Raw genomic sequence first — 12,323 nt, 5'->3', positions numbered from 1 at the left:
GGGCAGTGGAAGATGGTGGGAGGTGCTTGAGCTGAGAGGAATACAGTAAAAAATACAGCTTCCAGGAAATTGGTCTCATGGCAGGGTGTTGGATGGGAGAGGGAAGACTTGGGAGGATCCGGGAGTATGGTTGTCAGCTAAAATATAGGATGCCGAGTCGCATTTGAATTTCAGATCTGCAACAGATACTTTTTTAGTACAGGTATATCCCAAACATTGGAATATACTTATATGTAAAAAAGTATTCCTTGTTGATCTGAAATGCAAATTTAACTGGGCATTCTGTGTTATTATTTGCTAAATCTGGACAACCCTCTCTAGGATGCTTCAGAGCATCCTGGAATCCCAGGGTGTCTTCAGAGGTTCCTCCTGGAATCCCATCATATCCCCCCTACCTCTTCCCTCCACACCTCCTTGGTCCCTTACCCAGCCTCCTCTTCTGCCTTCATCTGCCCTTCCTTCTAGGGCCAGAGCCACTCATGAGTCCCTGAGGACTGAGGAGTCCAGTCCCCAGAGAGCCATATATGGAACCAGAGCTAAGTCTGCCAGAAGCTCAGTATCTTCAGGTTGACCCCCAGCTTCTGGGGCTGTGAGGAGAGAGGGAGCCTGTGTTGCCAGGGAAGCTGGTCACAGCCTGGGGGTGGTGGAGGGGAGATGGTACAAGCATGGAGAAGCATCCCATAGACCATCTCATGGGACATAAAGCACACATTAAGGAGATTCCTGTTTGAAGACTGACCTTCCAGAACCACGAAGGGGATTCAGAGTATGTTGCCCAAAGCAATTCTCTGTACAATTGTCCCCTCCCTTCTGGCAGCCGCCACAGGAAACCTGTGGTCCTTCTGTGGCACAGTGTTGCCTTGGCAGCTCGTTTCTCTTCGGGTCTGAAAAACAAAGCAAAAGAAAGAGACAGGTTTGCACCCTTCCACTGTCTGACTGCTATTTCTTCTTATGAATTACAATCATGTATGTAAAAACAAGCTGGAAATTAGCTACATTTGCTGTCAACATAAGTCTGAAATGTTATATAAATGAGAAGAAAACTAATAGCCCAGGAAGCTGTGGAGCACCTGGGCCAGAACAGACTTAGTTTCCAGCCATATCCAGCCTCTTTAAGCCACTTACATTCAAAACCAAGGGTTTTTCCTGCTTTTTATAGAAATCATCCTCTATATACCTCTACTCTAGCTCTCTCCTCTCTTCAAGAACAAACTTCTAACACTAAACATCTACTGGCCTTGAAAAAGGACAGGTTCCTCTGTGCTGGTGCAGCCCAGCTGTGCTTCGTTAAGCAATTTGGGTTCTCTCTCTCACTCTGGCAGCTGAGCCTTCTGCATGATCCCAGAGACCTTTGGTGTGAGATCTAATTCCAGTGCTCACTCATGAGCAAGTCATTTAACCCTCTGAGCCTCATTTGTGAAATGGAGACTTTAGTAGTCATCCCTCAGGGGTGCTGTGAGGGTCCCATGAGATGGTCTATGGGAGGGACTTGGCCAGAGATGACCCTCAGGAAGCCTACGGTATCTTTTGTTCTGAAAGGTGGTGCTCTTTTTGCCATAAAGGTGGTCCTGTGTTAGAGCAAATTCCTCAAAGGCTGCACTCACTCTTTATAAGCATAAGCATAAATTTATAAGCAGAATCTTCCAAAAGCCTTCTTGAGAATATGTCCAGCACAAACGGTCTCTATGTTGGAAGGAGGGCTGAGGCGATACCAGGAGGGCATCCTACCTGTGGAGCTTCCCACAGGGCCTGGGAGGCAGGAACTTTCCCAGGAGTTGGATGAGAATGGGGAAGAGAGCTCTGGGAGAAGGAAGACAGTCCCAAGAACCAGGAACATGGGAGATGGTGCCCAGGATCCTGTCCACAGGGATCTCCAGTCTGCAGGGAAGATGCTCCCTGCCCTGACTGCTAGCCAGTTAACAAAACTAGTTGAGGAATAGTTTCCTTGAGTCTGGACCTCTTCCCAACTCTTCCAGAGACCTCTAAACTTGCCCAGGGAGGCAGAGGTGTTTATCTCCTCCAGATCCTCCTTTCTGCCCTCCTCACCTGTTGGCTATACCTCCTATTTCACCTCCACCCTAGATGGCCACTGCTGCCCCCTTAATCTTTCTCCCTTCTCTTTCCTGCTTTGCTCACATTTTGTTTCCTGAAAAGAGAGCCACCCATCTGAGGTAGAGCCAGTGGTGCTGTGGGTGAGTGGAGGAATGAGGGGTGCAGCATGTCACCCACAGTCAGGCTGCCTTGTCCTGGCAGGGACAGAAGCTTAATCTGGAGCCAGAGGGTGGGGAAAAGCAGTATAAACAGACACGCAATTCACACATTTGGAAACTGCTCTAGTCTCCTAAGGACTTTAGTCATCAGACATACAGGCCGGTGGAGGGTGGACAGGCCAGGAGGGAATGCCTCCCCCATCTTTGATAGCACGTGCTGCATGAGCAAAGTTGAACAAAGTAGGAAGGAGATGAGAGAAAGAGAAATGAGGCCTATGGAGGCAGTGTCTGGGGCAGAGGTAGAAAGGGAGAAGGAGCCACTACGCGGGGAAAGCTGTGGAAGGGGGTGCTCTCTTTGAGTGGAGAAGTCTCAGGCAGGTCCAAGGTACTATGGACAATTAACTAACGAAATAGTTTCTGTTTCACATAGGGTCTGGCTTGTACATCTAATTGCCATGTAGAGACAAGCACCCCAATCGGTTCATGGGATGGCTTGGGTATCTTACCAAGCTGAATTTCATATATTTTGCGCAATGTTAGTACATTTTACAGGAGAAAAAGCCTCTAAAATCAAATAAACTTAAGGAAATACTAGATTAAGCAAAGCTATAAAGGTTTATTTACTGGAGAACTTAGGACAGCAGGGGAATGTTTTTACTAGTTAATGTGCCTCACTGGCCCTGAGGGGCTTGGCTATAAATTTACTTGACCACAGAGGCCCTATTCCTCAAGGAGCACCTATGAGGGCCAGTTTGGGAAACACTGATGTAAAGTGTTGTCTCTATAAGAAGATGCATTCAAAGTTCCCAAAAGGTGACCTCTGAACTCACTTTTGGAACATGACCCATCCCCAGCTGGGAACTGCTTGTTTGGCACTGGACTGGGAGCCCAGGATGGTTCTGTATCCCTCCGGGATGTCGAGGTATGGGCATGTGAAAAGCACTTCTGCAGTCGCTGGCGCACTGAAGGCTCTCAACCAGTTTTTACTAATGGTGTTAGTTTTTACTCTTGCAGTTGTTACAGATTTCACGAGGGGTTCACGGGGACACATCAATTGGTACCAGCTTAGTCCAGGGAAAGAGCACCAGCTCCCAGGGCTTGGAACTCTACACGAGTCGATGAGCGGTGCCGACAGCCCCTGGGTGCGACGTGGTGGGGTAACGCGATCGGCCTGGACTCAGCCCGGCCGGGGCGCCACGGCAGCCGGGGGTGGGGGCGGGGGGCCGCGAGGCCGAAGCCTCTGGCCCTCCCCCCACGGCCAGGCCCCCGGCGAGGGGGGCGGCCGGAAACGGCGGTGGAGAAGCTTTCTCCGTGGCGCCTCCCCTCCCTCCCCCTCGCACTGCTCTCTCTCCCCAGGCCGGCACCCTGTGCCCTCCCGCTGCCAGGCCCCCTCCTGTCAGGGAGGACAGTGTCCAATAAACTCCTCCACCCGCAGGTGTGTCCGCCCTCTCCCCCGAAGGAGAGGGCTGAGGTGCCGGGGCCGGCCGGGTGGGGGGGCGGGCGCCTCTCCGAGCCCCGCTAGGCCGCGGGCGCCCCACTGGGGGAGTGGGCGTGCAGGCGAGTGGCGCCGCCCAAAGCCGAGCTGTGGCCGGGCAGCTGGGCCCGTGGGCCGCGCGCCTCGGAAACGCCCGCCCCGGGAGGGGGCCTCAGCACGCGGCGCCCAGGCCGGGCCGGGGGCGGGGCCCGAGAGGGAGGAGCCTGGAGGCCCCGCCTCCTCCCGGCCCCGCCCTGCTCGCCCGCCTCGGCCCTCCCCACCGGGGCGGCCCCGTGGAAACCCAGGCCCTCGTCCCTCGTGTCTCGCCAGGCTTCGTGAGCTTCGACAACCCGGCCAGCGCGCAGACCGCCATCCAGGCCATGAACGGCTTCCAGATCGGCATGAAGAGGCTCAAGGTGCAGCTGAAGCGGCCCAAAGACGCCAATCGCCCGTACTGAGCGCCGGCGGGAGCGTCCCCCGGGGGAGACCAGGACTCGCACAGGTAACCAGGGGCTGCCGGGGCGCGGGGACGGGGGGTTTGGGAGGGGACACCGGATGGACCCGCCGCCTCCTCCGGCCTCCGGGGTCCGGACCCTCATTCGTGCCTTGGACCCGCTGCGCTCGGCTCGACCTGCTCCCCGCCCGGTGCTAACGGGGTAGGTGTAGAGCTGTGGTTATCCCGGTAGAAAGGGGCATGGCCATTCCCCCAGCGCAGGGCCAGGAGGGGCAGGAGTGAGGGATCCTTTCTGAGAAGGTGAGGCGAGCCCTGGGCCTGCGCCTCCAGGTCCGTACTGGCAGTCCTGTTTGCCAGAAGACCCTGGTGTGAACAGATGGCAAGCTGCTCAAGCCGGGACAGTTTGCGGGCGGAACAGGTTCTGCAGGTGATGGCTGTAGCCGCCTGCTGGGACTTTCTCCCAGATTCCCTGGCTTTCCCTTCCCCGGTTCTGCCAGGACGGCGGGCCGCCTTTAGACACTTGGCCCCGTCACCCCTCCATTTCCCCATAGCTCAGTCAGGAAAGGAGGAACAGAGTTTTGTAAAGGGAACTTTACCAAAAACCCAGACAGGCTCATGAGCCACAAGCTGAGGAAGGTTGACGGTGTAGCGCTGGGATCCCTTGCCTTGCCTACTTTACGTGGGTCATGAGGAATGAGTAGTTGGCACTTTTTCTGCTCAGCCTGGGTTCTGCCTAGCAGCTGGTAACATAGTCAGCCACACCTCTTCCAGGCCAAGTGTTGCTCTGGGCAAAAAGCTTCCTGGGGAAGGGATGGGGGAGGGAGGGGATGTCCCAGGCCATCAAAAGTCCACCTTCAGCCTGGCTCCATTCATTGCTGTCCACTCCTGCAGTCGTCACCTTATTCACAGATGAAATGAAGGCCTCCTTTGGGCCCTTCTGGCTCAGACTGCACTCCCCCTTCTTCCACTTGTTCAGCAGTACTGTGCACCAGGTACTGTGTTAGGTACTTTGGACTCAGCAGTGAATAAGACTGAGGAGGAGACAGACAATAAACAATGACATGATCAATAAATAAATGATCAGAATTGTTGGCTACAGTTAAATCATAGTCAGGGTAAGCAGCAAAGACTTGAAGAAAGTGAGGGAGGAGCCATGCTGCTATCTGGCTTCCCTCCTCTGGAAACAGATAGTGTGAAGTCTGCACAATGAGGACAGGGGTGGGGTGTTCAAGGAACAGCAGGAGGCCAGGGGAGCTGGGCCTAGGACAGTGGTAGGGGAGGAGACCTGAGGGTGAAAAGGGCCTTATTCTGCCAGGCCTTGCAGGCCAAGGTGTGGACTTTAGTTTCTCCTCTGAAGTGGGAGATGGGAGGGGGGGGCATTGGAGAGCTCTGAGTAGGAGAGGGATGTGATTAACTTGCATTTCAGTGGGATCACTGGCTGCTGTGTTGCTAATAGATTGGAGGGAGATGAAGCAGAGGTCTACTGAATTGGTCATTCAGTCCTGGGTGACAGCAGTCGATGGGACATGAAGGAGTTGATGTCTAGATGTGTTTCAAAGGATGCTGTTCATAGTGAATTAGAAGTGGGTGTGAGGGAAGGAGGAGCTAAGGATGACTCCCCAGCTTTTGGCCTGAGGGACTGGAAGAGCAGAAGGCTTGGGAAAGATCAGGCATGTGGGAGTTAGACATTCAAGTGGAGGTTCCAAGTCTGGAGTTTGGGAGGGAAGTCTCAATTTTCCCAGCAACTCCTCAAATCGCACCCCTGCCCCACTGGGGTACAGACCCCAGCTGATCACCCTCCCTCCCTGTAGCAGAGCAACACCACTGCTGAGAGCGGGGGCGAGGGGGACGACTTCTCTCTAGGGGGCACTCGCGCCAAGCCTCTACTGTCCACTATTTCCCATCCTGCCCATTTCTGGCTGGTGTGCCAAGGCACTGGGCTCAGTCCCGGAGATGCAAAGATGAACAGGTCACCATCCCTGCCCTCATAGAGCTTCTGGCTATGAGCTCGTAGAGACACCAGGAGGGGTCATTTACACAGGAGGGGAAAGATGCTTCAGTGAAAGCAGCTCTTTCTAGATATAGAGCACTTTTTCTTAACTAAGCATAGCTCTGCCATTAAGGCATGACTTTGGTCAAGGTGCTTCCCCTCTCTGGATGTCCATTTCCTCATTAATGAAACTAAGGTCTTAGAGTCAATCAGAGGATTTGGGGGAGGGGAAGAGGGAAGGATGCACTCCAGGGTTCTGCCCTGAGATCCCAAAGGGCCCCTGTGTGTTTTGACAGCTGCTCCCCTGAAAGTAGCCTGTCTTAGCCTCCTTAGTCCAAGCACGAGTGGAACCTCTAGGTCAGAAGAATTCCCAGATGAAGGGGTAAGGGAGGCAAGTTTGTTGTTTGGGACATAAGGAAGGAAGTGGCACACAGGGTAGAACCAGCTGGCACTCAAAGTTGGGGTGAGGGCTTGGGAAGAGTGGTTTAGAAAGCAGAGTGGGTTCTTCTGCCAGGGAATGCAAAGGCCAGGAAAGTAAGAAGCACAGTCCTCCCCACAGTGCTTACCAGATACCAGGCACTGCTCCAATAGATACCAGCTCTAAGACAGAACTGCATAGCTAAGACTACCTATAAGGCAGGTGGTGTTAGTATTTCCAATTTACAGGTAGGTGGAGCACAGAGAGACTGAGTAACTTGCCATCAGCTAGTGAGTGGAAGAGCCAGGGTTCGAAGCCAAGATCCTGATTCTTCAAGTGAGGAGATGAGTTGGAGCTTCCCAGACCTGATTTGAGTTTCCACATGGTGGTCAGTGATCCTACTGTCACATCTAGAGCTGTGCTCTGTGGGTCACCCCTGTAGGCAGAGGTGCAGCTGCTGCCTAATAATGAGCATAGCCAGATGGTCACATGCAGAATCCTGGGGGAGGCTACCTAGGGACTGGCTGAGTGTGAGGAATGAGGGCATGTATGAGAAAGTTTCCTAGAGGGGGCTCAGAGGAGAGGGGCTGTGTGCTGTTCAGGTTTGAGTCCCAGAACCAGGGCGGGGCCTGGCACTGATGGGCAGCTGAATGAACACTAGGAGAAGGAAAAGGAGCCCAGCACTGGTGTGGGAGGAGGGGAGCAGAGTCCCCAGGGTGTCCCTTGGTTGCAGTTGCTCTGGCTGACGCCTGATGGCAATATACTCCTTAGTCCCCCATAATCCTCTTCTCCCATGCCAAAGAGACCTGCTAGTAGGACATCCTGGGGTGGGTGGGGGGGATTAAGGGCTTTTGCGATGTATTGGAAATGCAGGAGAGGATGGCATTTCAGGACCTGGAGGGCATGTGATGATCCCTGATCTGAGTGAGGGAGATGTTCTGATATTGGAAGAACAAAGAACCCAGCTGGTGTGGGCAGGCAGGGCGGGGGTTGTCGGGGAGGAGAGTGTGGGGATGCTTCTGTGAAGGCTGAGCTGAGGCCAGGTTTGGGATCAAAATAGTCACTGCTCAGCTACTGCACACTTTATCCACAGTGACATGTTAGGATCCCAGGCCTCACTTCCACTCTCCTTGAAGGAAAATGCCAACCCAAGAGTAGAAGCCCACTAGTAGAAACCGGGTGGATTGGAAGCCCTGCAGATAACCTGCAGAGGCTTTGGCACGGGCCTGAGTGATGCAGGGGAGCAGGGCATGGGGAGCAAGCTCATGGATAACCATGAGGAGGGAGTGGCACTGGGGACCCCTAAATTCTGGGTGGGGGGGCAAAACACCATAAAATGGGGAGGGGTAGAGAAGACAACCCAACGCTGATTAATTTGGTGATGCTGATAGAGAAGGGAAATCATTCTCAACCACTTAGGCTCCAGCAGTAAAGAAGGCAGAAGAAGATGGACAGTCTGGAATGCTGGCCCTGGAGGGGTACAGGGGTGCAAGGGTAGAGAAGGAGGAGGCCAGCAGAGCAAAGTGAGAGCAGCAGGGACTGGAAGTGCTGGGCCTCTGCTGGACTCTCCCTGCAGGGCAGGCTTCCATGCAGCCCTTTATGGGTCAGAGCTGCAGAAACTTCCAAAGGCTTCACAGGCCTAGATGCAGCCTTGTTTGGCCACACAGGCCACTTTGGGAGCCAACCAAAGAGTGTGAGCAAAGGGTGTGAGGCGATTGTGAGATGAAATCAGTAGTGCCAAGCATGGCTATAGAATTCCAACAACATGGATGTAATTTACACTAAATCTCTAAATGAACTAAACGCATTCTTTTTCGGAAGCTTCTGAGGAAAGAGATTTGAGGCAGAGCGGGAGGGGGGAGGATGGAACAGTGGGTGCTCTTGCAGCCAAGAGACCCTTCTCCAGACCGGTGGCCATGTGGGAGGGCTCAGTGGCTGTCAGAGTGGACTGTATGTACTGTGGCAGCAGAGTTTCATGGATGGACCCCACAGATACAACGGTCACCTTAGCCAGCTTCTGACCTACCAGCAAATCAGGCCACCCTGACAGGCTCCCCCTGCTGGTCCATATGCTGAAGCCACCGGAAGCTGGGGGGTGGTGAGGAGGGCTCGGTCCCTGGGGGAGAGAGAAAGAACCAGGGGTGATAAGGAACAGAGAGCTTGCTCCCTGAGATCTGCTTGCCGGCGGCAGAGGTGGTTTGAGGGGCTGTTGATTTTTTTTTCTGGCCCCCTCACCAAACCGCCCATGCCCCCCAACCCTCTTCCCACCGCATGATGGATGCCCTTAGTGGCCCTGTGTGAGGTTCTGCTACTGTTCATGGTGTAATGTGTCTGCATAAAGAACCGTGCGTGTGTATGTGTGTGCGTGTGCGTGTTGACGTGCCCATGTCTTTGTCTGCTGGCTTCCTCCATCTTTGAGTTCTTTTCAGTTCTCTTATGATTTGACTGCTGTTCTCTCATCAGAGCTTTTAGATTGATGCTATGGTCTGGTGCTGTATAAATATTTTTCTTTTTAATTTCGTTTTAACTTCTTCCTTGCCCTTCTTCACCCTCAACCCCACTCTCCCTGCCCTCCCACACTCCCCTACCCCACCTGACCTGTCCCCACCTCTTCCTCCCCCCCCGCCCACACTCTCCTGTCCTCTCTCTCTTTCTCTCTCTCTCTCTCTCTCTACATATATAAATATATATATAAATCTTTTCTTCTTTTGTCATTCAATCAAATTCCAACAACCCAACCAGGGCCAGTCAAATCCACCACAGTCTCGCGCTGAGCTAGGAATAAAGTTCACGTAATCACATGAGAGTGGAGAAAAGTCCCCCATCCGTAAGTTCAAATCAACTCAAAGTTCACAGTGTGACATGATGGCGTCATGTAACAAGGCTAAGAATCGGTTGCATGACAATTGCCGTCAAGTTTCGTGGAGGTGCTGTGATTGGAGCGTTTTTCTTGGATGTTGTATCAGTTGATGATTGGCCAGTCATGATCACACGTGCATTTTCTTGACTTTTGTGCTGCCACAATCTTTTTTGCTGTGCTCATTTTCGTTTCGTTCTTGGTGCTTGCAGTGGTTTTACTTTCTGTTGTTTGGTTTTTCTTGTTCAGCGTTTTTTTATGCTTCTCTAGATGTCACATAGAGAAAAAAACAAAAGTACAAAAAAAATAGTAAAACTAAAGATGAATTCTGAATTATCAAATGTGGGATCATTTAACTATGCAAACCATTATTTTTTTCTTAAAAATAAGGAAAACATCTTAAAAATATCTATGCGTGGTTGATTTACTTGCACTTGAAAATATTGTGATTTTATTTTTTTCTAGAAATTTGGGGGCCTTTTTCAATTGACACTTTCCTAGGTCTGGTCTTTTTCCAGTTAGGCTATTTTAAATCTCACTTCAAAAGGAAAAACAAAAACAAAAAACAAAAAAAAATCTACAGTAACAGAATGATAAAATAAAAAAAAATTCTAAACCAAAAACTAGAGTACAAAGCCAGAGGCCTCTGAGAGAGAGCCCAGTAACAATTCTAAGGTTTGTATTGTAGCCACTTCTGCTAAATTCAATGTGGGGAAGGGAGGCGGGGGACTGGGGGTTCGGGAGGGCTTTTTTGGTTGGTTTGGAAGAAACATACTGACAAAAGCAAAATGCACCTTTTTGTTTACAACTGAAAAAGGGTCCTTGACAAGTGTTTTTTAATTTTATTATTATTTTATTTGGTGTTGTAATTGTTTAGACTGCTGTGTACGGTTTGCTGTTTGTTGAATCAACAGTGTGAAAAACCTGCCAGCATGGATTGATATACGCATGACGTTGTCCCCTCAACTGGGGGCTTTGCAGTTCTAACTTTCTTGATGTAACCAGTCACCCCCATGTATAAGTGGAAGCTGCTTGCTAGAATGGAGATGAGTCTCATTTGTTAATTCACAACAATTAAGCATTCGCCTTCTGATTCTAGTCAGATCATGATTTTTTTTTAAAAGCAAAATGAAATACCAAAAAGCCACCATTCAAAACAAAATCAAGAACTGTCTGAGTTCATTTAAGTTTGATAATTAAATCTGTTCTGACCTTTTTTAGGTTTTCCCATCTACTCCCTTGAAGTTCTGAATTTCCTCTAAATTCGCTGGCATGTATGAGAAAAGTATTATGTGTGTGTATGTGTGTATATATGCATATACATACACACATATCCATGTATATCCACATATGTGCAGGTGAATATATTCTACACATATATCCAGATATACATATATATACACAGCCTCGCAAATAATTACCAAACTTGGGAAAGAAGTGGTTGGCTGGAAACTGGGCAAGGATTCTGCAAAATTCAAGTCATTGATTGTCCTTCTTTTCAGGGCTGGGGAGGAAGGGGCTGGGCTGCTGGATTTTTGCTATCTTATTTGCTAGGCTTCTGTATACATATTGTATCTGGGCTAAATCCCTCAGAGACAAGCTTAATTCTGAATTTATATCCCACAGTCCCAAATTCTTCCCATAGATCTAGCCATCCTTCAATCCAGAAGTAAAGGAACCCAAATCGAGAACCCTCTCTCAACAACTAAACCTCAGCTACAACCATCACCATTAGACCTCCCAGTGGTTTCTTACTCTGAATAGAAGAATAAATTTCTTTTTAATGTATCATGATCATGACTAATTCTCATATTGGTCTCTCTTCCTTCCCTCCCGCCATCTCCCAGAGCTCCCATCCTAACCCCTGAGGCAGGTTCCTATTGGTGTTTGGATGTATTTTGTGTTTTCCCTCTTGGCTTAATCAGCCCTGATTTTCTTCATTTTAGGGCAGGATGCTGAACGGGCTACATTAAAAAACAAACCTCTCTCTCTATATATTTATAAATGAGAACTGTTGGATGACACCTTTGACATATCAGCCAATATCAATCAAGCTGAAGACTCCAGACACTGTCTGTGTGACTGTAACATTTCTTCAAGGAAAGTATAGCGTCTGTGGAGTTCAGAGGGCATGTGTTTGGGGGAAAAATATATATGACATAAAGAAGATGATGATGAAGAAAAATGAGAAAAAAAAATGCAAAAAAGACAACATTAAAACAAAATAACATGAGACCAGACGGGGAGGCTGAAGGGCTGGGAACTGGGAGGAGACGCTGCTTACCGATCCCAGGGCTTTTCCAGCCCATGGGTACCTGAGGCAGACTGGGGCCAGCGGTGCGGCAGGGCCTGGTCCCCAGGGGGTGGCTGGAAGGCCCCACTGAGCATCTCTATCTGTCATTCCTTTAGCTATTTAGGGACCAAAGGACCAAACTTTTTATTGCAGATGTGTAGCTCTATGTCAAATAGAGCAGGAATGGAGGACAGCCTCCTTCCTGCCTTATGGCTGTTCTTGAAACAGCTTAGAGCGATTCTATGAAAAATGTAATAAAAAATTTTAAAAAAAAAAAGAAAAAAAAAAGGAAAAATAGTGCTTCAATGCTTTTAAAACAGCAGGATATTAGTTCTTTGATACTTTGAGAGGCGCTTTGATTACCCTCATTCAAGTCTATGACACTTTCCTATGGTTTTCTGTATTATATGTCTGGATGGAGCTGTTAAGATGAACAAATTGGTGGATATTTGGGGAAAGCAACAAAAATGTTAAAACTCATTGACCATAAAGTGTGAGAAAACAAGGAAGGGAAAAAAGGGACTTACGAGGCAAGGAAATTGTTGTGAAAAGTCTGTAAATGCTTCTAACTCTTCCCCCTCTTAAAATCCTAATAGTTGTACAGAATTTTAAAAAGGAAAAGTTTAA

The 12,323-nt window shown here is 49.9% G+C and overlaps 1 protein-coding gene across 13 annotated transcripts in view; it reads left to right on the top strand.

The window, feature by feature from the left end:
* Positions 1-11,922, top strand: part of CELF4 (CUGBP Elav-like family member 4) — a 295,953-nt gene extending 284,031 nt beyond the window's left edge. For 9 of the 13 annotated variants that reach the window (XM_063076585.1, XM_063076584.1, XM_063076581.1 and 6 more), the window contains 3 exons: positions 3,567-3,645; positions 4,015-4,186; positions 11,350-11,922. In XM_063076585.1, coding sequence (XP_062932655.1) covers positions 3,567-3,645; positions 4,015-4,186; positions 11,350-11,376 — 278 coding nt within the window. In that variant the 3' untranslated portion in view covers positions 11,377-11,922. Of the gene's footprint in view, positions 1-3,566; positions 3,646-4,014; positions 4,187-9,288; positions 9,343-11,349 lie in introns of those variants that run through there. The other 4 variants (XM_063076583.1, XM_063076576.1, XM_063076574.1 and 1 more) reach the window with 1 other exon arrangement.
* The last annotated feature ends 401 nt before the right edge of the window (positions 11,923-12,323 follow it).

The sequence above is a fragment of the Cynocephalus volans genome, chromosome 13 (genome assembly GCF_027409185.1).
Source record: "Cynocephalus volans isolate mCynVol1 chromosome 13, mCynVol1.pri, whole genome shotgun sequence".
Lineage (NCBI taxonomy): Eukaryota > Metazoa > Chordata > Mammalia > Dermoptera > Cynocephalidae > Cynocephalus > Cynocephalus volans.
This window is presented reverse-complemented; position numbering and strand designations above follow the sequence as displayed.